General features: G+C 38.6%; 1 protein-coding gene across 2 annotated transcripts; it reads right to left on the bottom strand.

Annotated features, from left to right (window-relative positions):
• Positions 1-258: 258 nt before the first annotated feature.
• wacb (WW domain containing adaptor with coiled-coil b) lies at positions 259-27723 on the bottom strand. Of its 2 annotated transcripts, XM_067454337.1 has the most exons (13): positions 27492-27719; positions 27248-27281; positions 25791-25983; positions 19152-19228; positions 17032-17147; positions 16840-16952; positions 16467-16703; positions 8731-8853; positions 7556-7701; positions 5445-5542; positions 2001-2169; positions 1771-1898; positions 259-1692 (listed from the first exon to the last, which is right to left on the bottom strand). In XM_067454337.1, exons 1-13 carry the CDS (start codon positions 27530-27532, stop codon positions 1623-1625), a joined length of 1545 nt encoding a protein of 514 aa, XP_067310438.1. In that variant the 5' UTR covers positions 27533-27719; the 3' UTR covers positions 259-1622. The 2 variants fall into 2 exon arrangements, with proteins under 2 accessions (XP_067310438.1, XP_067310439.1); XM_067454338.1 differs by lacking the exon at positions 8731-8853 and having other exon boundaries at positions 27492-27723.

Here is a 27723-nt window from a genome sequence, read left to right as displayed (position 1 = left end):
AAATTAGTAGTAAATTCTACATATTTTTCTGCACTTTGCTAATACTATGAAGTTTTCTCCTCTAATGTAATTGGGGAAAAAAGGCCAGATTGCAACTGAAACTCTGTTCCACAGGAGGGTGAACATATACAATCCCTCTAACCAAAGTTTGAGACGTTGAAAGGGCTTTAGAGTTCTTTTAGTTCTTCCTGGGCTAGGGTATGAATGCATACAACTTTATTAAACCAGCCAATGCACAAAAGCAAACATGTAACAAAGCACAATGTGGTAATTGTTTATTTCCTGTAGCTTTTAGAAACCATATACAAAGCAACATACCCATCATCTCTATTCTGAAAGTCCATTTACAGCCTATTGCATTAAAATTGGTCTAAGGTCAAACCCTGGATTAGAGGGCAGTAAAGACAAGAAAGAACAATGGCGCAAAAACTATGAATGACATTGCAAACATCAAAGAGGAATCACCAGTTTTGCCATATTTTCACATCCTTGTCAAATACAAACTGACAAGTTGACTAAATGCTTACAGATTTTTTTTTTAATTGAAAGACTGGTTGATATTTTACGTAAAAGATGAGAAAATGCAATCGCATCCTGTCCTTCGCGATACCCTTCTCCCGCTGGTCGGCTCAGACGGTCCCAGACAGTGGTCCTCTTTCGTCCTTAAAAGATGCATTTTTGATGTGCAACCACAGCTCATGTATAAAATACGGAGTCCTTTCATTGCACCACCCAAAACCGGGCAATATGGGAATGACTAAACTCATTTACATGAGTAAAAAAAAACAACTGAGCAAATACAAACAAATCAAAACAACATTAATACAAAAAGAGTCAAAACAGTGCTGGGGTGCAGCATGAAAAGTAATCTCAGTTAGATGTGTAACAGCACTGCAAAGAACAAGAAACATCGAAGGCAGATAGTGACAAAAACCCTTCATCAGGGTCAGAAACTCAGAAAATGTGCGTCCACCGCATCGGCAAAAGCTTTTAAGTGCCACATCACCAGTTGAGAAATCTTCACCCATTCGGTTTTTCTGCTGTGAATGAAAGAAGACCACTTCTATTTAATCTTCTGAGGGGCAGAGAATCAGCCAGTCATGCTCACATTTGAGAATGGGCACTCAGAATTTTATTGGGTTTATGTTAATTGGTCACTTTGATAAATGCCAGCACAGCTGAAAGCGTCCTTGTGCACAGATAGCCCTTCTAACATCTTTCATAATCGCTGTCAGTCACTGGAGGACGGGAGATTTTATGTCTCCAGTGTGACAGTGAAATTTAAGATCCATTAACACAGGCATAACCTTGAGAAACCAGCACATGAATCGCCAGATCCACCGCATGATTCCTCACAGGTTAGTCTGGGTTGGAGAGCGCGTTCTTTGAACACTTCTCTGATTGCCTGTGGATCTGAGAATAGAGAAGCCATGTATGTAAAAGGACAGTGAAATTAATCTATGATCTCAGGGCTTCGTGTTGCCCAAGTACATTTGTAAAGCTTCCTATCTCACGGTCCCGTTTCAGGCATTGCGACCTGTAGTTCGACTGCGGATCTGAGAGCTTGGGCTATAAGCAGGAGTCCAAACAGCCATGAGCCATGAGCTCCACAGCCAGCCTTCTCAGACCATGAAGGAATTCTGATTCTTCAGTTTGTCCAGTTCTTTGATCTGCTGTCTCAGAAACAGAATCCTGTGTGCAAGCAAATAAAAGGAATTCACTAAAAGTAATTTAGTTTGTCATTGTTGATCCATTAAAACTAATACAGACCTCTGCTCTCTCAATGTGGCCTGGATTTCACATACTCGCACTAAAGAGCGAAGGTTCTTCAGCTCGGTGCAGATCTCTGACATGTAGAGGGTTCCCATATTGTGGATATCCTCACGCATCCGTGACACCTGGGAAATTCAGAAGGAGAGAAGAACTTCAACAGTTAGAGAACTGATGTTTGATCTTTAGAAGATCGATAACCATTTGAAGAGACAAAGGCATGTTCATACCTGCTTCTCCACATGTTCTGCAGGCCAGCCTTGAACATGCTTGATGAGATTTTCATCAAAGTGCAATGCTAGAGAAGGGGTGAAAGTGCTTTGGGTTCGAGAGGTGCTGCTTAAGGCGGGAATGTTGATGCCTGCACTGCCATTAGAGCTCGACAATCCCTCTTGGCTGCTATAAAACAAAAGAAACAGTCATTATTAAAATACAATTAAATACAGAATAAGAACTTGAATTAATGTAGTAAATAAATAATATATCCTGGCTATTCCAAGCATTATAAATGGCAGTAAATGGCAGACTGCCTTCCATATTCAACTTACAAAAACAGCGCAAATGGTACGACTCATCACTAGAACGTAGCGCAAGCATTTTGAATTAAAGAGGTGTTACACTTTCTTCTTAATGGGTGCTGCACACTTATGCGTTTTTCAAAATCCTTTGCGAATGTTGCTTGTCAGACTGTATGAACATGATCCACGATGTAAGCCATGTCAGACTGTAACTGTGCGTTCACACCGCCGGCGGCGAGAGCGGCAAGCTGGCCGGAAGTCATTCATTTTCAATAGGAGCCGGGCGGCGAGCTCCGGCAAGAGCGGCGCGGTGCATCTTGGACGATTTGGGCGTGGAGGAGAGTTGAAATCAGCTCAACTTTATGGTAATGAGCTATGACGCGGTTCAGCGGCAACGAGTCAGAATGTAGAAGTGCTCCGCTTGAGAGAAATCCAGATAACGCAGGCCTGTAAACTTTGGTTCCGACCACATTAGTTCCCAAGCAAATTGTAGCAGAGGTTGATCATTGCTGTGCGGGTTTCCCTATCATTTATGACAAGATCATTCATAGTGATGTGTAATTTGTTAAGAAGTCGCGCAAGACTATTTTACAGACAGACGCTAGAACGCTCGTTGTTCAGCGGGTATGCAATTAATTCTTACTTTCACATTTAAACGATTTCATGAAGTTAATTTATACCCTACTTGTGGTTAGTATATCCATCAACATGCTTGTTTGATTTGCGGCCTCTTTAAATACACTTTAAGAAAAGAAAAAAACATTCGATCTACGTCAGAGTGGCAGCACGTCCACGGAGCTTTCTACAGCGTCGTTGTCAGGGCGGCAAGAGCGAATTTTGAACGCACGGTAAGATCTCAGCTGTCATTAATGTCCGACTGTACGATAGTCAAGGCCGCACTAAAAACGGCCGCATGCAAGAAAACTCATCCAGAGTTTTATATAATCAATGAATGGCGCGTTTGGCGACAATGAGCTGCATTACACGTAGGACTGAAATGGTGGCTACAAAGAAATCTCTAGCTCTCGTTTTGGTCATAGTTTGTCTTGAAAAAATATATTTTGGTTGTCGTAGAAGTCACACTGCAGGATTGTGCAGCAAATCTTCTGACACTGCCAGAATTTCGTCTGAGGTCAAATTTGATTGCAGCGGTCATTAATCGGCTGGGGGTGAACATGTCAAACTAACGATCAAAGACGTCAGATTTTAGCCTAGGCTCATCATACGAATTTGTCTCAGATGGCCAAATCGTGGCCAAAATCGAACAGTGTGCACCCGGCTTAAGTTGAATACGGAAGGCGGTCCTAGACATTTTACTTTAGAACGTGTTAAATATGGATATTTTTCTTACAAAACCCCATTGATTTGCTTCAGAAGAACTTTGTTAACCCACCATGTATAATGGATGGATGCACTTTTTTGGCCCTCAAATTTGGGGCTGCCATTCACTTCCATTATAAAGCTTGAATTAGATAGGATTTTTTTTTATGTGATTAAATTCATTCTTATTTTCCTCAATTCTACAAACAATACCCTATTAATGACAATGTGGAATAAACTTGTTGAAAATCTTATTTATATTTAAAAAAATAAATAATAATAATAATAATAATAATAATAATAATAATAATAATAATAATAATAATGTATTCACAGCCTTTGCCATGCCACTCAAAATTGAGCTCTGGTGCATCCCGTTTCCACAGATCATCCATGAGATGTTTCTACAACTTGATTGGAGACCACATGTAAATTCAGTTGATTGGATATGATTTGGAAGGGCACACACCTGTCTATGTAAGGTCCCACAGTTAACAGCTCATGTCCACAAAGGAATTGTATGTAGAGACAGAATTGTATCGAGGCACTGAAACATTTCTGCAGCATTGAAGGTCCCAATGAGCACAGTGGCCTCCATTATCCGTAAATGGGAGTAGTTTGGAACCACCAGAACTCTTCCTAGACCTGGCCGCCTGGCCAAACTGAGAGATCGGGGAGATGGCCCTTAGTCAGGGAGGTGACCAAGAACCCGATAGTCACTCTGACAGAGCTCCAGTGTTTCTCTGTGGAGAGAGGAGAAACTTCCAAAAGAACAACCATCTCTGCAGCACTCTAGCAACCAGGCCTGTATGGTACAATGGCCAGACGGAAGCCACTTCTCAGTAAAAGGCAACCTGGAGTTTACCAAAAGGCACCTGAAGGACTCTCAGACCATGATAAACAATATTCTCTGGTCTGATGAAACAAAGATTGAACTCTTTAGCTTGAATGGCAAGCATCATGTCTGGAGGAAACCAGCCACCGCTTATCCCCTGGCCAATACCATCCCTACAGTGAAGCATGGTGGTGGCAGCATCATCATGATGTGGGGATGTTTTTCAGAGGCAGGCACTGGGAGACTAGTCAGGATCTAGGGAAAGATGAATGCAGCAATGAACAGAGACATTCTTGATGAAAAACTGCTCCAGAGAGCACTGAACCTCAGGGCAAAAGGTTCATCTTCCAACAGGACAACAACCCTAAGCACACAGCAAAGATAACAGAGGATGACTACTGGACAACTCTGTGCATGTCCTTGAGTGGCCCAGCCAGAGTCCAGAACACGACTGAGCATCTCTGGAGAGATCTGACAATGGATGTAACAATAATGCTCCCCCATCCAATCTGATGGAGCTTGAGAGGTCCTGAAAGAAGAATGGAAGAAACTGCCAAAAAAGGGGTGTGTCACGCTTGTAGCATCATACTCAAAAAGACTTGAGGCTGTAATTTATGCCAAAGGTGCATTAAAGTATCGAACAAAGGCTGTGAATACTTATGTACATGTGATTTTTAGAGTTTTTGCTTTTTATTAAAATCAATAAGGTGGGGACACTAAAAATAGAGCTGAAATACAGGTCTGTTTCAGAGAAACGTGTCATCACCCAATATATTTATATAATATTCATGTGGTATGTGTGTGTATACACAGGTATTTATTTATTCAATTTTATGCGTTAAGGTTTTATATAAATGCTATTTCTTTGTAATTGTAGAAACATAGATCCATTTGGTTGCACTTCCACACTGAACAGGTAGATGGTGCTGTAAGACAACATCTGATAAGATGCTTCTCCATTGCAAACAAACAAACAAAAGCTTCCACTGAGAGAGCCGTACATTTGCCTGTGAAGACGGGGATCACTGAATTCCAGAGGTTTGTCAGAGCTGACGGACTGCTGGGACGTTGATCCTTGTCTCTGAATTGATGAACTTACCTGAATTTAAAGAACAACAGAGATCAGAAAATCTGAACAAAGATCTAAACTGAATAATGGCATATACATGTAGTATAAAGCTAGAGCAGCACAACTCTCTAAAAAGTATGAATGTCATTGCATTAGATAAAATATCAAACCAAATTGGCATTTATTTAAAAGAATGATAGCAAAAGAACAATTTTGGCCACTTTTATTACATGGGATGATTTAGATCAAAAATAACCAGCGCAGTGCTTCTTGTTCAAAGTTCAAAACACAAAGGGAAAATATATTGTAGTGCAGTGTATTAATGACTCACCCTAATGTCGTTCCACACCCGTAAGACCTCCGTTCATCTATCTTATTATATATATATTCACCATTGTCTTCTCTTTTGCGTGTTCTGAAATAATTAATCTCAGCACATTGATTAATGATTCGATCGCGTGTCAAACTGCTGAAATCATGTGACATTGGCGATCTGAATCAAGAATCGATACACTGATTTATGACCGCTTGAATCTTTATTTGAGGTTTGAAATCAAACGCGGAAGAGAAGACAATGCTGAATGAAGTTGTAGTTTTTGCTATTTTTGGACCAAAATATATTTTCGATGCTTCAAGAGATTCTAATTAAACCAACTGATGTCACATATGGACTACTTTGATGGTTTTATTCCCTTTCTGAAGATGCAGTGTGCATACACTTGGATACGCACTCTGAATAAATATAAAATATCTTAAACTGTGTTCCGAAGATGAACGGAGGTCTTATGGGTGTGGAACGACATTAGAGTCATTAATGACATAAATTTCCTTTTTGGGTGAACTAACCCTTTAACAGTTTTAAATTCAGTTCAGTGACCAATTTGTGTGTTTGCTTGTGATGGGGCAAACTGTGTGCGCGCTTCTCTTTCGTGTTATTTCTGCAAAGCCTTAAACACAAACAACTGATCAAATTTAGTGATGATTAAGCACCTGATTGGACAGTGACAGCAACTGTCCCGACTCCTAAGCGTCTTTCACAAGCTCTATAAGGTAGTTTAAATGAGAATGCACGCATTGGCGAAAATGCATAAACTGACATTGCATGAAAATGTGGAGTGTGAAAACAAAGGTGCCGTTTAAAATGTATAAATGGTATCGAAGTTTTTACACATTACATCGATATTACATCAGTGTATCGTTACACATTTAATTGATGTACCAAATTAAATCTATGCATTGTTGCACACAATACCCTGTAGCTCAAGACTGGTTTCCCACTGAAGCTAAGCAGGTTTGAGCCTGGCTAGTACCTGGATGGGAGACCAACTGGGAAAACAAGGATGCTGCTGGTAGAGGTGTTAGTGAGGCCAGAGAGGGGGTGCTCACCCTGTGGTCTGTGTGGGTCCTAACACCCCATATAGTGATGGGGACACTATACTGACAAAGAGCTCCGTCTTTCGGATGAGACGTTAAACTGAGGTCCTGACTCTCTGTGGTCGTTAAAAATCCCAGGATGTCAAAATCCCAATTTTGCCCCAAAATAAGTTTTGAAAATTATATTTAACAGCATCTTTTAATAGTCTTTTAATCCTTAGCGGGATGTAATGCAATTTTGACGATCACAATCACAGGATGCTAATTTGGGAGAAATCATACTGTGGAGGGAATTTTTGACCTTCAGATGAAAAAAAAAAAAAAACATAAGGGACTTTTGAAGAGAGAGAGAGAGAGAGAAAAAAAGAAAAAAAACATTCTGGCTGTCAAACTTACTGGAACAAGTCCATAACTAATGTAATGTGGCTTAAGTAACACTTGTACTTGCTCTGTATTTAAAGGCTGGCATACACAAATGACTTCTGCCAAGATTTGCAGTCTGGAGGAGTTGACTACTTGCTGAAAGTCAGAGCAGATGCCACATGGTTTGATATTTTGTTATCTAATGCAATGACTGAAGAACATTCTTAAATTAAGTGGCTTAAGTGTCCAAACACTTTCTGGAGCCACTGCAGCAGAGAAGCTTATAAAATGAAAAGTGATACTGACCTTTGGTTGTGAAGAGAGAGATGCGCAACTGAGCAGTGGTTTAGAGACAGCATTGGTCTGAGGCGTGCTGACTCTAGGAGACACGTATGACCTCGGTGAAGAGGCATCTGATGCTAATGACATAGGTGACTGACCGGATTGTTGAGCTGTTCATTAGAAACACAGTTATAGGACAGAATCCAGTAAATAATCTTGCACAACAATACATACAAAAAGCAACATGAAAGGGCTTAAAACATGTTGATCTGCCAGTTTTGGATTGCTATAATTTACAATATAACAAGTATACTGAATCCTTGTTTGTTTGCTTCTTATTCTGGAACCAAGTCTAAGTTCTCCTATATAATATAAAAGTGCTTAAAAGGATAGTTTACCCAAAATGCAAATTGTCATTAATTACTCACCCTCAGACCTGAAATACTTTTGTTCATCTTCTGTACACAAATGAGGATGGGAGCTTTCTATCCCTCCATTGGTAGCCTACACAACCAGTTTCAAATGTCAGAAAGGTAGTAACAAAACAAAATAATCCAAGTGACTCCAGTGGTTTAACCTTTTTTTTATGAAGCAATGTGACTGCTTTGTGCAAAACTATTTAATTTCCAACTTAATTTAACAAAATAATCTCCGACACAGTCACCAGGTTTACGTGTCATTGATACAAGCAGGTGTTGCGTGAACACGTGTTGTAGATTAATATTTTATAAATAAAGTAGTAAATTATGTTTTTTGGTGCAAACAAAGCACTCGCATTGCTTCATAAAATTGAGGTTAAACAACTGGAGTATGGATTACTTTAATAATGTCTTTACCTTTTTGGGCTTGAAAGTGTTCGTTGCATAGCTGTCAATGGAGGAACAGAAAGATCTCAGAATTCATTTCATTTGTGGTCTGAAGATTAATTAATCTCTTATGCGCTTGGAACAACATGAGGGTGAGTAATGACAAATTTTATTTTTGGGTGAACTATCCCTTTAAATAATTCAACATGTTTGTGCTCATAGCCTTGGGTGTGTAGGAATGATGAACACAGCTAGACAATTGAATGTGAAGTATTGTAAAACATGTTCACATAGTTCCTTTCTAAAAAAAAGATTTAAAAAAAAAGTGTATTAGTTGCACGGCAGCACATCAGTTAGGGGAGGTGTGGAGGGTGACTGGGACTTCAGCCGTACCTTGTGTGGAAAGCTGAGCAGCTTGGGAAAGCAGAGTAGTGACGTTGAAAGCGGACGGTCCGGCAGTGAGAAGCTTATGAAGCATAGACTGTAAGGAAGCTTGTGTGACAGCGGCTGTGAGGACTTGGAGGAAGACAAAGACAGAAAAAGACACGCATACAGTCAAAGCAGTGCTACACACTGAAAGCAATCTGAAAGGCTATAGCCTTTTGGCTTGTGGTGTTTCACCATGTGGAGAGAAGATGCCACATATTGTGCAAAAAGTAGTTGTCAATGTGTCAAAATGGTTAAACCACAACATTTATAGCAATTTAGATGAAGGCCTAACCTTGAGTATTAAAGGGGTCATGAACTGAGAAATCAATTTTCCCTTCAGCTTTTGATATATAAAAGGTCATCTAAATATAAGACAATCCTTTGAGTTTCAGAGCTGAAAAATTCCTTGTTTGTCCAAAAAAAACAAAACAAAAAACATTTTGTATTGACAGCTGGCTCAGCATACGATCGATCTGAAAATGTGCTTCCCCGAGACATTTGAGTGCAGGGAAACGCCGCTTTAACAGAAGACGATAAAAGCCTAATAACTTAATCCCGCCCACCCACATATGCCTGGCATGTTAGATAAATCAAAATTCCAAGCAATTTAAAAACTTTTTTTTATTTGTGATATTATTGCATTGTTACATTTGACATCTAATGATTATGTATGCGTCTAATTCAACATAACTTCCACGCTGTCACAGACTGTCCTTTGTATTTGAGGTGTTGTTGGTTCATTGTCCTGTGATTCATTAGACATGAACATGTATGGGCCAGGGCTCCCACTATTTTAATTGCGCTCGCACGGTTATAGCCACGGATCGGGATATATAATAAAAAAAGGAGATAAATCATTGTTTGCTTGAGAAAGAAATTTTGCAAGCCCCGTGGGCAAATCATTCCGTTTGCAGTTTATCCACCTTGGAAGTTTTCAAAACAATTCCTCACGTGTAATGACTAGGAAGCCGAAGCTCATTATATGTACAACTGTTATCTACTCATAGCAGTGGGCGTTTACTTCCAAGTCTTCAATGCGGTACCCCCATAAAAAACAGAGCGTTTAAAGAGCTAGGCTAAAAACCAGGGTAGAAAATAGCCTATTACTACTAATCATTATGATGTTTTTGAATCTAAAAAACATGCAAACATCTTAAGTTTAAAAGCCAGTTGATGACCCCTTTAATGACTACAGGGAAGAGCATTTGTATAGTTCTTTCTTATTTGCTTTCAAAGAATACAAAAAAACTCATGCCCAAATATTGAGGATTTTACTTATGAATGTTTTCTAACACAATATGAATTATGAAAACAACTCACTGGCTCAAATGGGTTTGAATTCAGTAAACTTGCAGAGACGACTCAAGAGAACACACCAAACTGATCATGCAAAAATACATCAAGGAAATCAATTAAATGGTCTAGGGCAGCTGTGCAAAACTAGAAGATCACAGCTCTGAAAAGTTTAGCTTTCTCCTCAATTAAAAACCCTTGACTCAGCTAATCAAGTCCTTCAGGCTTGTTTGAAAACTACAGGTATAAGTGTTGGAGAAGGGTTGGGAACTCTAGACACTGGTTGTGGTGGTCCTTTAGTCTAGACACTGAGTTTTGCCTGGTCTAGGGGGCATGTCTTCATGATCAAGGGCTCTTCCTTCCTAAAGTCTAGTTCAGACAGCAAGATTTTTAAACTCAGGGTCACTACTCTTTTCACACTGCATGACTATCCGGGATATCATTCAGTCACTGCTGTGTTCACACTGCACGATGGATCGGCGACATGGAGTTTCACACTGCATGACTATACAGAAGGAACAATCGCCGACAACACACTCTCCAGTGAGCAAACTATGTTTCCCAACTACACGTGTGATGTGACAAGTAAACAACGCAAGATCGCATGTGCGTCAAACTCGCGCAAGACCTGGAATTGTTTTTAAAAATGATAAACTGCACGTTTGCTTCAAATTGTCTGTGTGCTGATTTGTAGAGAGAAAGAAAAAAGCATGTCATTGCAAAGTAATTTTCAGTCAGAGCACATTTCACACAGCAGGAGTTTGAATCGCCAACAGGTCCAGATATTTAGCATACCAAATTTCTCACGGGTGTTGGCGACTCGTCAGCAATTCTCTCTGAATTTATCTTTGATCATTCACAATGCATGATTGTCACTCACGTGCACAAGCAACAAGTACTTTTGTCTCCTGTTTGTAAAGGTTTAGCTTGGTCACAATGAACTGCTATCATATTTTGAAGGTTGAGGACGCTGGCGTTGTCTGTTCGCCACTTCTCCACCCACAAATCATGTTAACTGTACATTTGGATTTAGATTAGATTTATTTTATTTTATTATGACTGACTAGTCTAACACAGAGCTACAATTGGGACTGTTGCTGATTGCTGGCGGCCACTGAGAGGACGTTGTTCACCATTTTTCACCGCTTCTCTTCTGTTTTTGTTTGAATTGTTGCGGTTGCTTCTGGTTTAAAGGACATTTCATGTTGCTCGCTGCGGCTGCTCTCGCTTCTGGGTGTTGGCTGCTCACTGGTGTTCTCCCTCAGGCTTGAACTGCATTGGTGGCTAAGGTTGCCGGTTGATTGGAGAAGTTTGCACCGGCCTAGCTTCATCAGCTTCCGGCATGTTGTTAAGATGTTACACGTCTCGGCTGCGTCACTGTTCCTTCTTGCATTGCAGCCCTGGTACGGCTTGGACTTCTGTGCCGACCCCGGTGTGTCCACAGAAGTGCCCGGAAAACGTAGTTTGCCTCCTGCATGGTGCTGCAGCGATCACCTCCATCTGGTCTTCAGCTGTCATGCCTCGACGACGTCATCAGGACACTGCCGCATCTGGGGGAATGTTTATGTTAATAGCAAGGGTTTATGATGTCACCAACCCGGGAAGAAGCTTGTTGTAGTCCAAAACGGCCGTTTTTGTAGGCAATAAACTGCCATAATCAAAGTTTTAAAATCCTATCCGATTGTAAAATCTGGTTGCAGCACACACTTCAGGAGAATCTTTGCAGATTTTCTTCCCTCAAGTCTTAAACATGCTCACACTACACGATTTGAAAATCGAGGAGCATCACACACTACAAAATATTACGATTATCGTGCCAGAGGAAGTGCGTCACGTGATCTACGCAGCAGATCGTAAGCGGGAAAACAAAATGCATAGGCCTACTGTAGCATGAAAACTTGCTGTATGAACAATGATCATTTGTTGTGAGAAAAACCAAAAACGTAAGAATAAACCAGTGTGGATTAGACAAGGGTCGTGGAGACCGGCTCAACATGGATTGTCAGTTCTTCAGCGAGAAATGGAGGTAATTTTATTGACCTTATTTGATTCTGTCGTTCTGGCGCTCGTTGTGTAAAGCTGTGTGTGTGTGTGCAATGTATTTTTCCCCTAGGGGCTTGCCGTATAAAGGTGGTGCGTGCATGCGCACTTTTTGTACTGGAGTGTAGCAGGTTTATCGGGCTGGTTATTTCGTGTGTGACCGAGAATAAAGTGAAGGAACGTTCAGACGACTGTCATTTATTGTTTTCTTATTTCTAAGTATTTTAGGGGAACCCTTCACGAGCGCTAGGTCAGTGGTTTTCAAACCTGTCCTAGAGGACCCCCAGCCCTGCACATTTTGTATGTCTCCTTCATCTAACACATCTGATTCAACTCATGAGCTCATTAGTAGAGACTGCAAGACCTGAAGTGGGTGTGCCAAATATGGGAGACATATAAAATGTGCAGGGCTGGGGGTCCTCCAGGACAGGTTTGAAAACCACTGCGCTAGGTCACACTAGTGTGCTAGAATGTTAACCGTTATCGTTTACCGTAATCTTCACCTGTTACAGTGTAATAGATTTGTGCTGTCAAATAAAAAGCAAGAAATGCTGATATTCTCTCTTTCTCTCTCTCTCTCTCTCTCTCTCTCTCTCTCTCTCTCAGAGCTACAGCAAACTACGGCAACTCAACTCGCGGTCGCCATTTCAAAATGTCCGTCTCGTCGTAGACTTGTTTCCTGTTGGCTATTGTGACAGTACTGACGTTATTACGATCTTGCTCATCCCGATAAATATCAAATATGTTTGATATGATCGGGGCGAGCCCGATTTTTTAATTTATGGGGATGTGTGACAGCAGGTGTCAGGACTTGTGTGCAGAGCTCTGCTTCCACCGTTCACTAAACATTGGAACGTAAGTAGAACAGTTAAATATATACTCGCAGCGCACGATAAAGAAAGGAACAGAAATATGTGCGCATGAGAAGAAAAAGCGTTGTGCGGGACGTGCTCGCGCTGCCGGACTCTGACCTGAAGTGCGCGTACACGCCTTTCAGACAACAAACATGCGATCGCCATTCAGATATTTCACGGATTATTATTTGGGTTTGAATGGTCAAAAATATATAAAATGCATGGTCTGGCGAGTATTCAGGTAAACACAGTCGGATATGTCTTTAGTGAATGTATACAGCTGAGGTAATTAGATCCGTGCAGGTCTTAATAGAGACCTAATATTCTGTGTGATTTAATGTTAATCAAACACGAATGAAAAATAGAAAACTACCACATGCTTGGCTAAATAACTAAAATAAATTTATTAAGAATCAGTTTATTGTTAAATTATAGAGTAAAGACTAAGTAAGGAGTTTTATATTTGATTATTTAAGTTCTTTCTTGACTTGCTACTGTTAAATAGACCTAATGTAGCTGAAAAATAAAGCACTGTTTGTGTCATCTTGTTTGTAATTTGCATTTTCTTTGCTTATTTTTAAAAACAAAGATACAATTAAAAATATTATAAAATTACACTTAAAAAATATTAAATTACTCGTATCATGAAATAAGATTTTGGTCATCCCAACCCGTTGAGAAGTGAAAGGTTAGATTAATGATAACATGATTGATAATGTAATCTCTGAAAGGATGTTCACACTGGCATGTAGTTATTATAGCAATAAGAGGAGGAAATTGTCAAAACGGGGAAAGAACATGCTGGCCAATTGAATTTTTAGTAAAAAAATAATAATAATAATAAGCTCTGTTGTCATATTAATTATTCTATTTTTTTTATTTTACCGTGGTATCGATTTAGTATCGGTATCAAGGTATTTTAGTCTGGTATCATATCGAAGTCATAACTTTGGTATCGTGACAACACTAGAATACACCAAAAGAAATAAAGGCGATCGTCACTAGCATGTGCGTTCTGCTGTGCACCTGCTTGTCACTAAACGTCGGCCTATACGGCATTTCAGAATGTTTGCAAACAATCAGCACCCAGATATTTCCAGGTGACAGAACGTGGGCAGCTTCTACTGACCAACTGAATAGATCTAGCCGGCTACTGTAAACAGTTACATAATTGAAAACATTGTTGTAGATTAAAGCTGAAACTATGACGAAAATATGTTGTGTTTGGGGTTGCGGTTGTCAGATATACAGCAAAAGGTGTAGGATTTTATCGATTTCAATCAGGAAGAATTAAATATATCAAGCGGAGTCTGTTGATGAGAGGTTAAAGCGAGTGGATGTCATCAAAAGTAGTGCTACAGAGAAGTATTCTCAAAATCATAGCAGAGTATAATTATCTTCAGCTGGGGAAATTCAAGACTAATATTAGTAAACGTAAGGTCTCTTTTGAATATTGAACTCATTGCGAGTCACTGCCTTGAAGTCAAAGTATTATACAAGAAAGAGACAGAACTTCTAGTGTCATGTAAGCTACTGATCAAATGTAAATGGAAGAAATGGGAAAAGCAAAATAGTGTTAGGCTTCTGCTGATAGATGATTGATGCATGTACCACATTGGCTTCTTTATCACCGCGAGTTCGTTTGAGTGAATGCCTAACATTAGCGGAGTAGTGCTATAGTCTATAGCGTTTTCACCGTCAAAAGCTCACATTTGTGCCATCTGATCTTACTCCGAGCTACAGAAAACGATAAAGATAGCAGGGAAATAGACCAACTACCAGAGCCTAACATATTGTAGACTAAGTCAAACAGCAACAGTCACTAAAATAACTACTTAATGGTAGGCTGAGGCTCATTTAAAAATTAAGGTAGCTAACGCTGTATCTACTAGACTAAGGTTAGGCATTTCATGTATTGCTATTTCTTGACTTAGTTAATCAATCCCTCAATAATCATGTTAACTGTGTCTGAATTCCAAGCAATTTACTAGCGTTGTCTAAGGGTGTGTGATATTAACAAAAAAGTATATCTCAATATTTTCTAGGATTTTCTCGATAACGATAATTAGACGATATTTCGCTGATTGTGTTATTGTTCTGGTACCTTGGTGCTATTGATGTATTTTGTCCTTTTATAAGCATTTTTACCTAGTTTTTGATGTTTTAAACATAACATTAAATACTGATATTTAAAAAAAAATGTTTAAAAAAATGAAAAGTTTCTTTAAATGTAAAATTAAGACCACCAGTAGGAAGCAGCAAGTCACTGTTTATGAGTGAGTCATTGAGATTCAACCGATTCATTCAAACGACTGATTAATTCAGGAATTAATCAAATGACTATCTTAATCCATCTTAGTCACTGAATCATTGATTCAAATGACTCGTTCAAAAAGCTGATTCATACAGTAAGGAAACATCACGCATTGCTCAGAGACGTGATTACAGTGCTGTGACTTTATTTTGAACTATTCTCGTTGGTGAAATGGAGTAAAAATGGGCGATATGGTGTCTAAAATGTAAGTAACTTAATATTTAATTCTTGTTTAGTATACTTGTATAAAATCAATAACACATTTGTTATCATGCTGATATCTGGGTTATTCCTGTGATATTTATTAAAAATATTAAATTATATAGATATAGACTCATGTAGTGAAAGCAGGCACCTGCAGTACTCTAATCTACAAGACTACATCAGGTAGAGCGCGCACACACACTCTCTGGGTGTGTGTAAGGGAGATAATCGATAATGTCAGATCGTACCTTGTAAAGACGACAATTACGATATTATCGCAGACGATATGTATCGCACACCCCTAGCGTTGCCATAGGAATGCTTTGGCTTTTGCCACCCCGAAGAACGTCCATTACTGTTGTGACGTCATGGTGAATTGTCGGATATGAACTCAAGTCATCAAGAGTTTATTTTCGTCATTCAAAAAAGGAACCTGAAACTAGAACTGCAGATATACAAACCGTGAACAAAAAAGGCAATTGCTTACCATATTCAATATCAATCATGTGGATGACTTTCTGCATACCAGACAGCTCATGTTATTAAAAAAATATTTGTGCATTCAAATGCTCTGGTAAGATTATGTAAAACAGCCTTCTGTCTATACCTCAGCTTTGCTCACTTTCACTTTTATTACTGAGCACAGACTTGTTTGCTAAGCTGAACAGCCAATAAGAATATATTCTCTCTCTCTCTCTCTCTCTCTCTCTCTGTAACACACCGAAAAAACTAAGCCGACCGATGCTCAAAAACATCAACCGACTGTCGGCTTGGTGTGTCCTGTACTTTAGTCTGAAACATGCAGTGAACATGCGGAAAGAAGTTGACCAAGCACTATTTCTAAAAACGGTGGAGTGTTCCATTAATGGGGATTATTGTGAACGTTTTTGATGAATCCCCAAAAAACTAAAGCAACGCAACTCTAACAGGTAAATGTTTAATTTCAAAGTGTATTCTCTCAAAAACAAAACCAATGCTGCATTAGCAATTAGTACCTTCATTAATTTTGCTCATATCCACATTGCTGTGGTTCATCTGCAGGGTGGCCTGCAGCGCGGGCAGAAGCTGTCGGAGGAGTGCTGGGTCCTGAAGCAGAGTGGAGGCTGAAGCCTGCAGGGCAGGAGACACAGGCACTGTGGAGGACGACGAGGAGCTGGATGTGCTGGAGGGGTTACTGGACAAAGGCTGAGAATAACCAGAGTTCGAGGATGGCTTCTCCGCTAAAGTAGATTCTGGGGAAAGAAAAGGATTGTGGAAAAACAATCAGAACTTGAAAAATTTGTTCAGAACCATTGAAACCATCAGCAAAGTGAACTATAAACATAATACAATCAGAAGGAACTAAATAAATTAATTTCTGTGACTTACTTGTACTACTGAGGGCACTTGTGGCACTGGCCTGCATCGCCTCTTGTCTGTAGTCTCTGTCTTTGGGAAAGTTGTTAACCGTAGTCTTGGCACCTTCTCTCTGCCTTTGTTCTCTGCTCACACAGGAAGTCTGGCATCAGTTGATGGCTCAAGAGGAGTAGAGGCAGTTACAGGAGATCTTAAGCAACTCACCTTTCCAACCATTCTTTAGGTTTCTCCCACTGAGACACTTCTGTCCTGCAGTTATAGTAGTACTTCTTCCCAGACGAACTGATATGCTCTGACCAGTCATCTGCTGGCTCACGGGGCTGAAAAAGACAGGACATACACTGATATATCGAGAAGGACTAAGCAGGAAAATCTGTCATTGAGAACATTAGGAACAGAGATGAGAATCACAACTATTTATTAGCAAGGTCAACTCCTTGGACTTTTCTTTTTGTAGCATCACTGCTTTAAAAATCTTACTCAAATCAAACTTGCAATTAGATTTCACCATTTATAACTGACAATAAAAAAAATGTTGTAACATTTTTGATTTGGAATACCATTTATAATGTATACTGAACAACCAGTAAAGAGATTGATTCAAGTGTCACAGACACTGAAGTACACATCACAGTAGTCTCACATAGCCAGGCCTTTGGGTCTATCTGATGACAGGTCTGGACTACAATCACAGCTCTCATTGGCCAAAGGACCGCCCAAGAATCTGACCGTCATGTAAAGCAACAATCACATTTCTTTTTGTTCCGTATAAAGTCTTAAAGGCATAAAACCGTAAGGTCGAGGTCCTCCAGACCGTTATAGAATTATTTAATTCAAGAACATTGTGAAAGTTTACTGCAACAATTGTGCTGTGAACATCACATACTTTTGAAAATCCAGCCTTTAGTTGATCCTGTTAAACGCTTATTGTCACAGTTGTAAACATGACTGCTTTCTTCTTCCATGAGGGGGTTTGGCGTCATGGCAGCTTTGTTTCCAGGAGAACCGTTAAAGAACAAGACACACGTCTGCGAGAAATCCTGTAGAATTCAACCAATCAGATGACGACTTTGAAACTTCTGAAGCGTTTCCCAGTGTGTGTGCGCATTGTGAATCAGCCAATGGTCCGTGGGCGTGACGTCACGCCTGAGGCTGAGACTAGCATCATAGTAACAATTCTTGGGTTATTTGGGATCAGACAAAAGTGAAAAATTCAACGAGGAAGTCAGTTATGAACTTAGCAAGAGCTCTAAACAATTCACAATTAATTACTAAATACTATGCCAATAGTGAGCTGTTGTGATGTGAATTTTTTTGACCCCTTTTCGAAAGTCATTTGTTTAGGAATTTGAAATCACGCCTTATACTTTGTTAACTGTTGCGTGCTGGAAACAGGTGGATAATCTAAAGATGTAATTAATTAACGGCACCTCATATAAGATGGTGTCAGACAAAACATCATGGAGATACAGTTTTTTACAAACTTTGTCACCAACTGTATTTTTTTTTGTGTGTGACTGTGACATTGTTGTTCAATAAAAGCAGAACTGCAACAACTAATAGATTATAATCGATAATGAAAATGAACGACAACAAATGTGATTGATTCATCGCACCCCGGTGCTGTTCATGGAAACATCTACCAGTCATGAATAACTAGAGAATAAAGCATTTCTAAGCATAAAACACATCTGAAATATAGTGAAGGAAGTGAAGTTAGCTACTGCAGGAAAAGTGCATGGCTCAAGGTATCCTAAACATGAGAAAGCTTTATCTAAAGTGCACAGCCTATGGTTTAACAGGGCTTGTTCTGTCAGTGCAATAAATATATGCATTTCGTTGGACATTAAATGTATGTTTAAAATGCTACATGGAACACAAGTCGTAAATGTAAAGGAACGATTGTAATGAGGTATAACTTAATATATCTAGATAGGTAAATGTGTGTTTAACCCTCTTTTTGCATAATGTAGAACATAGCCTACACAAATGCATTCTTCAGTTTGCACACTATTCAGAGGAAAACACTGGGCAAGAGGTAATAAAAAAAATACTATTCAGCTTTTTGAAGTCCAATTAATTAATTATTCAAAGACACAGTTGACAGATTAATCGATTATCAAAACAAAAGTACTCTGAATAAAAGATTAGTCATTTAGTTTTTGTTGAATACCTGTTAGCTCTATTGCGGAGCTGGGTTAAGCATTGCTAACAAACACATCTGATCTGTGTCTGGGTGACATGACCCTTAACCAGCTTAAATTATAGAGCGCTTCCTTAACACTGACTAGTTGACGAGACAACCCACTGGCTAAACAACTTACCATCTCTGAAGTTCTGTTTGAATGAGGGTGAGAACTGGATGCATGATGGGAGTTTTCTTGGGGAGAAGAACTGACACCTGAAACATAATTGAGATTATCAAAAACAAAGTAGCACGCATGTTAGGTCTTAAATTTTAGCAGAATATAATTCACTGAAGCAAGACAATATTCTGGAAATCCATTTCCAGTTGATAGTCTTGAGGCTAAGCCATAGCCTAATGTACTTTTATGTTCTAATCATGTTGTTGTTGTTTTTCTACATTTTTGTCCAATTGAGATACAAAAAAAGGTAATTCTCAATAGAATATTTTTATGCCACATCAAGATGCAAAAAAGACAAAAAAACAAGTTGCAAGTGTGGTATAAACATCTGCAACAGCCTATCAGAAAAATAAATAAAAATATCATAACACTAAGAGGCCTCTGATGAGATAATTTAATAAGATAAACAGTACTCTGCACCTGTTGCAGCCTCATGACTGTGGTAACAACAGGAAGTAAAGGGAGCACAAAAGTGCAAGCCCTGTGTTTTCATGGTGCTTGATTTACTATAATCTGCTGATCAAATCTGTTCAATAAATCCGTATTATCAATATCAAGTAAATTCTCAATTTATGTCATACCCAAGATGGATTTTGTATAACATGTCCATTTTCAAGAGTAATTACAGTAATTGGTGAAGTCTAAGACAGCAAAACTATGGATTCACAATATCATGCATTCCTACAAGTGCAAATGCATTAGAAGTAGTTACAATATTGGATTACTCCCTAAAAAAGTAACTATCACTTTTTAAAAAAGTAATGCATTACATTACTTTTTCTCACCTGGGCAGTTTTTTCAAAAACAACAAAAAGGTAAAGTTCTATTTTTGGCAAATGTAAATGCCTCTTCACATTAAAAGTGAAATAGATAAGCCTCAGGCTGAGGAAATCCAAACACACGCCTGTACAGTAGAGGGTCAGCTCAATCAAACAGAAAGTTAAATACGGTTTCATTAGCAGTAATACAAAAATTCAAATTCAAACAATTGCCTGTTGTCATATTTGACATTTACAGTAAACCAAAGTTGCTTCAGTCCCATACAGTATTATTTACTTTTTTAAAAATCATTAAAGATTTCTGAAAAAAAAATATGACCTATCAATCAGAGGACAGGAGGCATGAAGTAGACTGTGTACAACAGGGTTTTAAGCAAAGTTTTGGTCATATTGATAGTTTATAGGCCCAATAAATGTGCGTATTACAGTGTACAGTAGGATATAATAGGCTAGGCTATAATATATTTATAATTTTAAACCCAAATAAATCATGCTTTTTTATAGTCAAAAAAATAAAAATGAAATTGTATTCATGTTCTAAGATGATGGAAAATAGCAATAAATCAATTCTGATTTCTCTTTATGGCCTTGCCATTTTTAGGGTTAAACAATTTTCAGCTCAAAATTAAATTTCAGAAACCGGTGATTCCTTTCGATCCAATGGGATTCCGAAGCAGAAATATACTTTTATGCGATGCAAAACACTACTTATGCTAACCTGTGATAATTAATGCACGTGTTTATGGAAAATACCAGAGTGTGTTTGAAGAACATATCCAAATCATATATGATTATTAACGAGTATTTATTTGATTTAATGTTTTATCTGTCTCTTCCCTGTGCCTTTGTTGATCCCAGACTAATGCATCCGCAAATGTCAAAAAAAAAAAGCATTCCAGGTAACTTGTATAACTCATAACTCCTGTTTTCTTCTTGTGAGCTTCCTCTGTTGCTCTGGTAAAAGGATAACAGGATAGACTAGTGAGACGAGAGAGTTCACTCAAATTCATAGTTTTCCATGTGACTTCTTACCATTATAGGAACGCCCACCTGGAGGGCAAAACAAGGCTTTCCTCCATTAGCCTCCAATCATTTCTACCAAGTTTGTAGCCTTTCTAGTGTAGCAAGACTGATATTAAAACTAAGACCAACATTCAAAATACACCATATTGATGACGCATACTTAGTACAAGCAGGCAATTGAACACAATAAAATGCAACACAAAGTTTCCCATTAAGCACTTTTTACATCCAGAATCATTATAAAGAGAACACCGCATTCATATTCTGGGCTCATCCGCTCACCTGTATATAGTATGCAAAACCAAAAAGGTGTAAACTGAATTTGATATTTTAATATCAGTGTTTTAGCACTAAGGCACTTTAAGGGTGTGTTGCACCAATAAGGATTAAACTACTCCCTAGACTGCCATCGGTTCACCCTACGTATATGCGGTTGGGTCAGCCCGTTAATTCTAACAGTCTTTTCTGCGTAGTTAATCTGTGTTTAAAATCCTTATTGGTGCCTCCTTATAAGTGTTTTTGATGTCAAGCATTTTAGAACGTCCCGCTGTTTTTAGTGAGATCATAAGTACCCAAAACTTGCATCTTGTTCGCATATTTTTGTTTTTAAGATGGAAAATGTTTACCCTCCAGATTAGGGCTGCAACTAACGATTATTTTGATGATTAGTTGGCTGATTATTTTTTCAATTAATCGGATAGAAGTCGTTTTTTTATTGACAAAACATGATTCCACAGTGCCCAATGGTGTCCTTCAAGTAATCATGTCAGCTAAGTGCTTTGAAAACATACATAGTTAATAAATCTTCCCTTTAAAAAAATAACCATGGTTTTACAACGAATAAAACAAACTAAAATTATAATAACTAAATAATAGGGTTATTCCATGGTAACCAAAAATTAACCATGGTTTTGCTTCAAATCCAGTTTAACTATGGTATTTGTATGGTTATACAAATGGCAATCAATACGCCATAAAACATGGTTTTACTATAATAAAAACATGATTAATACTGTGTATGTCTGTGCTATACATTATGTGCAAAAAAAGTTATTAAGCTTAATGTAGTTTAAATCCCTACATTAAAATGATGCACACACACACACACACACAAAAACTGATTACCAGAACACATTCGCTAATAACTATTACTATTACTTATTAATCCTGTAAATAGGCTATAAGAAACATTTATAAGAGTGTCTTGCATTTATATTCAATTACACGCTGTTGTCCCTTTACAGTTACTACTCTCAAAAAACACTAGAACTACATGACTTTTAAAGCCAAATTTAGCAACCAACAGCAGATATTTCCTCTAAATTAATGTTTTTGTGCTTAATGTGGTGTCTGTATGTGGCGCATGTGCGTGCCCGCAGACTGTCAGGACACATTTTTATGCAAAATGGAAATACTTGCATGAATTAGTAACATTTACAGCTAAGGATATAACCTATAAAATGAATGTTTTGTACACACTTCTCATGTTAAAGGGCATGACAGGATTTGTTAAACAATAATGCATTTAGCTTGAGGCTTAAAATAAACTATTCTTAAACCGTTTCTTAACTAAAAGGATCATGACAAGATTCCAGCGACAATCAACTTATCTGTCAACACTAGGGATGCTCATATTGACTGTTTAACCAATAGTAAAACATTTTGACCGATTAATACTATCAGTTAAACAGTTTAAGTTTTTTTTTTTTTTTTTTTACACGTTTGTGTTTGTTTGCTGCATGGTTAAAAAAAAACTGTTTTTGTTTACTCACGGGGTGCGTCGACACATGAAACCACACAAACAGGCATTCCGCAAAATGAAGCAATGGGAAAGAAGAAGCCTACTGTGTGAGACTATTTCGACAGAACGGGTGACGAAGTTATGTGCAAAATAAGCTATGTGGTATTACAATACAGCAGTAGTACAAGCTCCTGACTGGTGGAGCAAATGAAAGGCGCTTCCCGAGGCTGTCCGCTCTAGCGAGCTGGCGTTATCTCTGTATTCCCCGGGTACCAGGCAGTGCCATCTGACGCCTTGTTTAATGCTTTTCGTAGTGTGGTTTTGGTCAAGTTTACTAAAATAAACATTGTCACGCATGTTCTTCTCGGTTTGGTTTATAGAACAATTACTCCGAGTCGTCCTCTGTCGTTTCAAAGAACAGCACAACTCCGAGTGCGTCGAGTACACTTCCCCAAACAGACGAGTCGTGCAAGCAGTCAGCGGAGCCATGGAGCCTCGAGGCTCACACTGCGGAGACAGACGAAAGTAAACAACAAGGCTTTCTTCCGCGGGTCTAACTGTCAACAGGCTGTGCTCCAGACTGAAGCTGGGCATACACGGTGCGCTTTGCGTTCGATTTCGAGCCGAATTCCAAGTCGCGCTGATTTTCAGGTTTATCGTTCGTCGTGAGGTGTTCGTGCAGTGTACAGAGGGAAACGAGAGGCGACAAACCTCTCCCGATCTTGAATCGGATAGTCGGGTGAATTTCTGGCGTGTCAGAAATTCTGCTCACCCCTCTTGAGGTTATCGCACAGCTGAAGTAAAGCCACAAACTGTTTGCCCTATTTTCCCTCACTGCGCCTGCGCAAAAGCAGACGTTTAAACATTTAATTTGTAAAAGCAGCAAGGAAGAAAACAAAAAGAGCAGTTATCACATGGCAGAAATTAAGTAAACTGTTATGCCTCCAGTTTGTGTTGTAAAATGGATAATTAGAAGGCTATTCCATGACACAATGTCATGTCCTTTTTTTCTTCCTTTTTGATTCATGAACACGAGTCAGTGAATATCACGCAATGTGCAAACAGTCTCAATCTGAAAAGCTTTCGGCGCATATTCTCAGAGACAACGAGAGATAAATCTAATTCAACATGCTGATAGCCTACTGTTTTAATTTATTTTCTTAATATTTCTCTTTTGGTCCATATTGTGAGAAAAAAACAGAAGAGAGGTAGGCCCAGTTCGTGTTAAACAAGCTGTTTTTAGATAAATTTTAGATAAATGCTCTTTATTACAGTTATTACAGAGACATTATTGCAGTGTTCTGATATTATAGACTGAATCATTGAGGAGTAATCGATGTATTATTTTATTATGCAGTGTGTTGATTATGCATTATGAAATTGTTGGGGCAGGTGCAAATTAATGTAATATCAATTTAATAATAAAATTAGGCCTACTCTAATAATAATAATAATTTTATACATAAATTCTAAAACCTCTTGATAGCGATAGCTGATGCATTTGATAGGCTATCGCTACAATACACACTGGTCTATTGTCGCAAGGCATGGGGGTTTTAGTGCGCATTTTCACCCGTTCGGCGTCGGCGGTCACTAGACGGTCGGACTGCGCAGTGAGAGCACATAAATCGTGAGCTTTGGCTTTACATCGCATGCGATCTACTCGTACAGTGTGAATAGGTAGTCTTGCTGAAATCACATAGAAATCGCACAGTGTATACTCAGCTTAAGCAACATCACTGAGAAATGTTACTTTTTAACAATTAAAAACCAGTCACGGTGTGGATTGAGGTAGGCCTGCTATTTTTGTTTGACGGGGGGAAAAAACTATTCCGGTTGTTCAAAGCTTCAAATGGATTCAGTGTATTTGCGTTTTGTCATCTTAATTTAGTGTAGGCCCACTTATTTTATGCATTTTATTTAAATTATTTAATTGTTTTTCTCTGTCAGAAACGCTGCATGTGCATGAAAATGTGCTAACGTGTGAATCCAGGTTCTGTTGTTGAGCTGTTCTGTATGTTCTGATGTTTGCACAGTAAAATAAACATGTGAAAAACATTTTTTAATTGGTCATAGACACTCGTCAATTGTATTTTTATTTAATGCCAATTCAATATTATAAACTTATTAGTTAACGGGTAATAATTGATTAACGAGTATAGGTTGTCAGTCGGGAAAATTAACCGAAATGAGCATCCCTGGTCAACACCAGACAACGTGACTACGAGATGCGACAAATCAATACAAAAACCACCGCCAATCAGAGCAGTGTGAGTGCGGGCTCTCGCTGCAAGTGTAGGCTATGGCACCAGAGATTAATCTTAAGGAAATGGATAAGTAGGCTACATAATCAAATTTGTATTGCGTGCCGTGGCTTCCTGTGTAGTTAAGACAGCGTTATTTTTTGGACTCTTGGATCACGTACCTTCCCCACAGCAGCTCACTGTTTCCACTTCACTATTTTAGAGGCATTTTGTCCATAGAAATGCATTATTCAGGGCTGTAATTTGGTGTGACTAGTGGAAGTTGTGTGTGCACAGAGGGCAGACACGACTAATCGATAATGAGAATTATTACTATATCAACTAGTTGTTGCAGCCCTACACGTGACTGAAAACTATGAAGTGCGCATTTTCTTTTTATGTGAAATGGTAAATACCAGTTTGATTTAGCATGACTGATGTGCCCTCCTGACACAAATTAATAAATTACAGTCACTGTAACATTTTTTTATTGTAAAACAATTCCGACAGTGCAAAAACAACTTTTGACGAATCGTCTCAAGCAGTTCAGTATCGTTTCTTTCTTTTGAGAGACAATAACTACATTTATTGTGCTCTCTGCTCTTCGAACCCTTTACATTTTACAAAACAGCTGTATTACACACTACACGAAAGGTGACATCTGAAAAAGCATAACAGCACTTTAAGCTTATCACAAGCACTAAATGTACATTGTTTTGTGTAACCCATTAGACTTTAAAGGTTCTAAGGAATTAGGACCAACATGCAAACGACATTAACCATACGTGGAACATCTCGCTCATGCTCTTACCGCTGTCCCTCTCACGGGGCCGGTGAACGTGGAGTGCTTTCGTTTGACTGTGCCCTGTTCCGTCACTGTGCTTGTTGTCTGGACTGTCCGATCGCCGCAGCATTTTGGTTGGTGGCGTGGAGTCTGACGAGTCTCGCGTCTTGTCATGGCGATGGTCATTTGCCGAGTGACTCTTTGACTGATATTTGACAGGCTGCAAAATACAATGCATAAGAGAAGAACTACAGACAACTTTTTTTTCTTTTTTTTTACAAAGACCACTAAACTTTTATTCTTGAGGAGAAAAGCAGGTGTAGATAATTTCAATATTATTTAATTAACTAAATGAAACTTTGGAAATGATTTTACTACAAATGCCGTGAAAGAAACCCTAGTGCTTTTGAATAATAATAAAAAAAAAACTTAAATAGAATGTTCATTAAAGCCACAATATGTAATTTTTCACCGCTAGAGGTCGCTTATTCAAAACAAAGGTGTAGCTTGATGACGCCTGGATTACGATTTTTATTATGCTGCAGACGACAGCTTCTGCCTCTTCCTCCCATGCGTATATGGGGTAAAGCAGTACTGTTTTATCATATTAGATACATTATTTGAGTGTGTTCTCTATGTTCATTTGGCAGCTGTAAGCTACATCAATATTAGGCATGGTGAAACATGGTACTTGCAGTAAATCGTGAAAACAAGATTTAAACAATAAGACTAACTGTGTGGAGCTATGTAACAACGACTCATTTTCTGTCGATGAATGTCTCCAAACAGTTGCTAACCTGTCTAATAAAACACATAATATATAAAAGCATCTTCAGCGTTTCCATAGTTTCTACAAAATAAATACGGAAATTGAGGGTAATGCGGATATGATGTCATTGATAGGTGACGGACAGATACGGCCAGTTTTACATTCTTGGAAACATTTGGTATAATGCATGTACACAAGTCAACACAATATATAAAATTGTTTTAGTGTTTTTGGGATATTTTAATTTAAGAAATCTTACATATTGTGCCTTTAAACAAACCTAGATAGGGAACCAGATGATCTGCACAGATTATCTGTTTGTTAAACTCACAAAGAAAATTCACAATAAAATGTAATACTATATCTGATAAGATATAAAAGTAAATGAGAATTATGAGCTAGTATCTATTGACTGTGAATCCAGTAACGTTAATAGGTTTAGCTGAGTAAAAAACAAACTTGCGGGCTCTCTAATCAGACAATTTAAGATAGTAGATTAGTTAATCTATAAAGTAATTTGCCAAATACCGATAATTTAACGCGATTATATACAAAGTATGACGTGTAATGTATATCATAGTTTCTTTTAGCAAGCAGGAACTAGGCCTGTGAGCACTGGTGTTATGCTAAAGCCGGCTAATCCAATTTTGACACAATTTCGGCTTCTCTGACAAATATATAACCGCTTTCAAAAACAAAATACTTCTCTGTGTACCTGGTAGGCTTGTGGATCTCTTCGATCATTACACCTGTGAAAGACAAAAAAGTTAATGTAGTAAGAAACGCGCTCTGCTAGCCTGCTACAATGCTAACGCTGAAAATTAAAAAAACAACTTGCTATCAGAGGTATATAAACATAAAAACTACGTAGAATACATTTCTTCAAACATGATTTGCAGTTAGTTTAAGCTTTAAAAGCAAAACTGAAGGGTGTAAACTGGAGGTAAATGTCTGTTTACCCATCATTCAGTCTGGATGGATTCGTTGCATGCATTACCATTAATGCTGCAATGATGTAAGTGAAGTATTACTACTGAACCAGTTCTGTTGAACTACAGCTCTCTACTGCTACTGTCTGCAAACACACACTGTAACTTAATGTCGGTAAAAGTAGCTCTGCTGCAGTGCTGCTTCGCTATTCGGGAAAGAGCTGACCGTCCATCGCTTCGTTTTGCTCGCGACTGCGCCCTG

This window comes from Pseudorasbora parva, chromosome 9 (genome assembly GCF_024679245.1).
Source record: "Pseudorasbora parva isolate DD20220531a chromosome 9, ASM2467924v1, whole genome shotgun sequence".
Classification (NCBI taxonomy): domain Eukaryota; kingdom Metazoa; phylum Chordata; class Actinopteri; order Cypriniformes; family Gobionidae; genus Pseudorasbora; species Pseudorasbora parva.
This window is presented reverse-complemented; position numbering and strand designations above follow the sequence as displayed.

Coding starts and splice junctions, on each gene's coding strand:
- wacb (XM_067454337.1), bottom strand. CDS start 27,532: ATGGTAATGCATGCAACGAATCCATCCAGACTGAATGATGG. Junction 16,953..17,031: donor CCTAAAGAATGGTTGGAAAG/GTGAGTTGCTTA, acceptor CTGTGTGAGCAG/AGAACAAAGGCAGAGAGAAG. Junction 1,693..1,770: donor GCCACATTGAGAGAGCAGAG/GTCTGTATTAGT, acceptor GCTTGCACACAG/GATTCTGTTTCTGAGACAGC.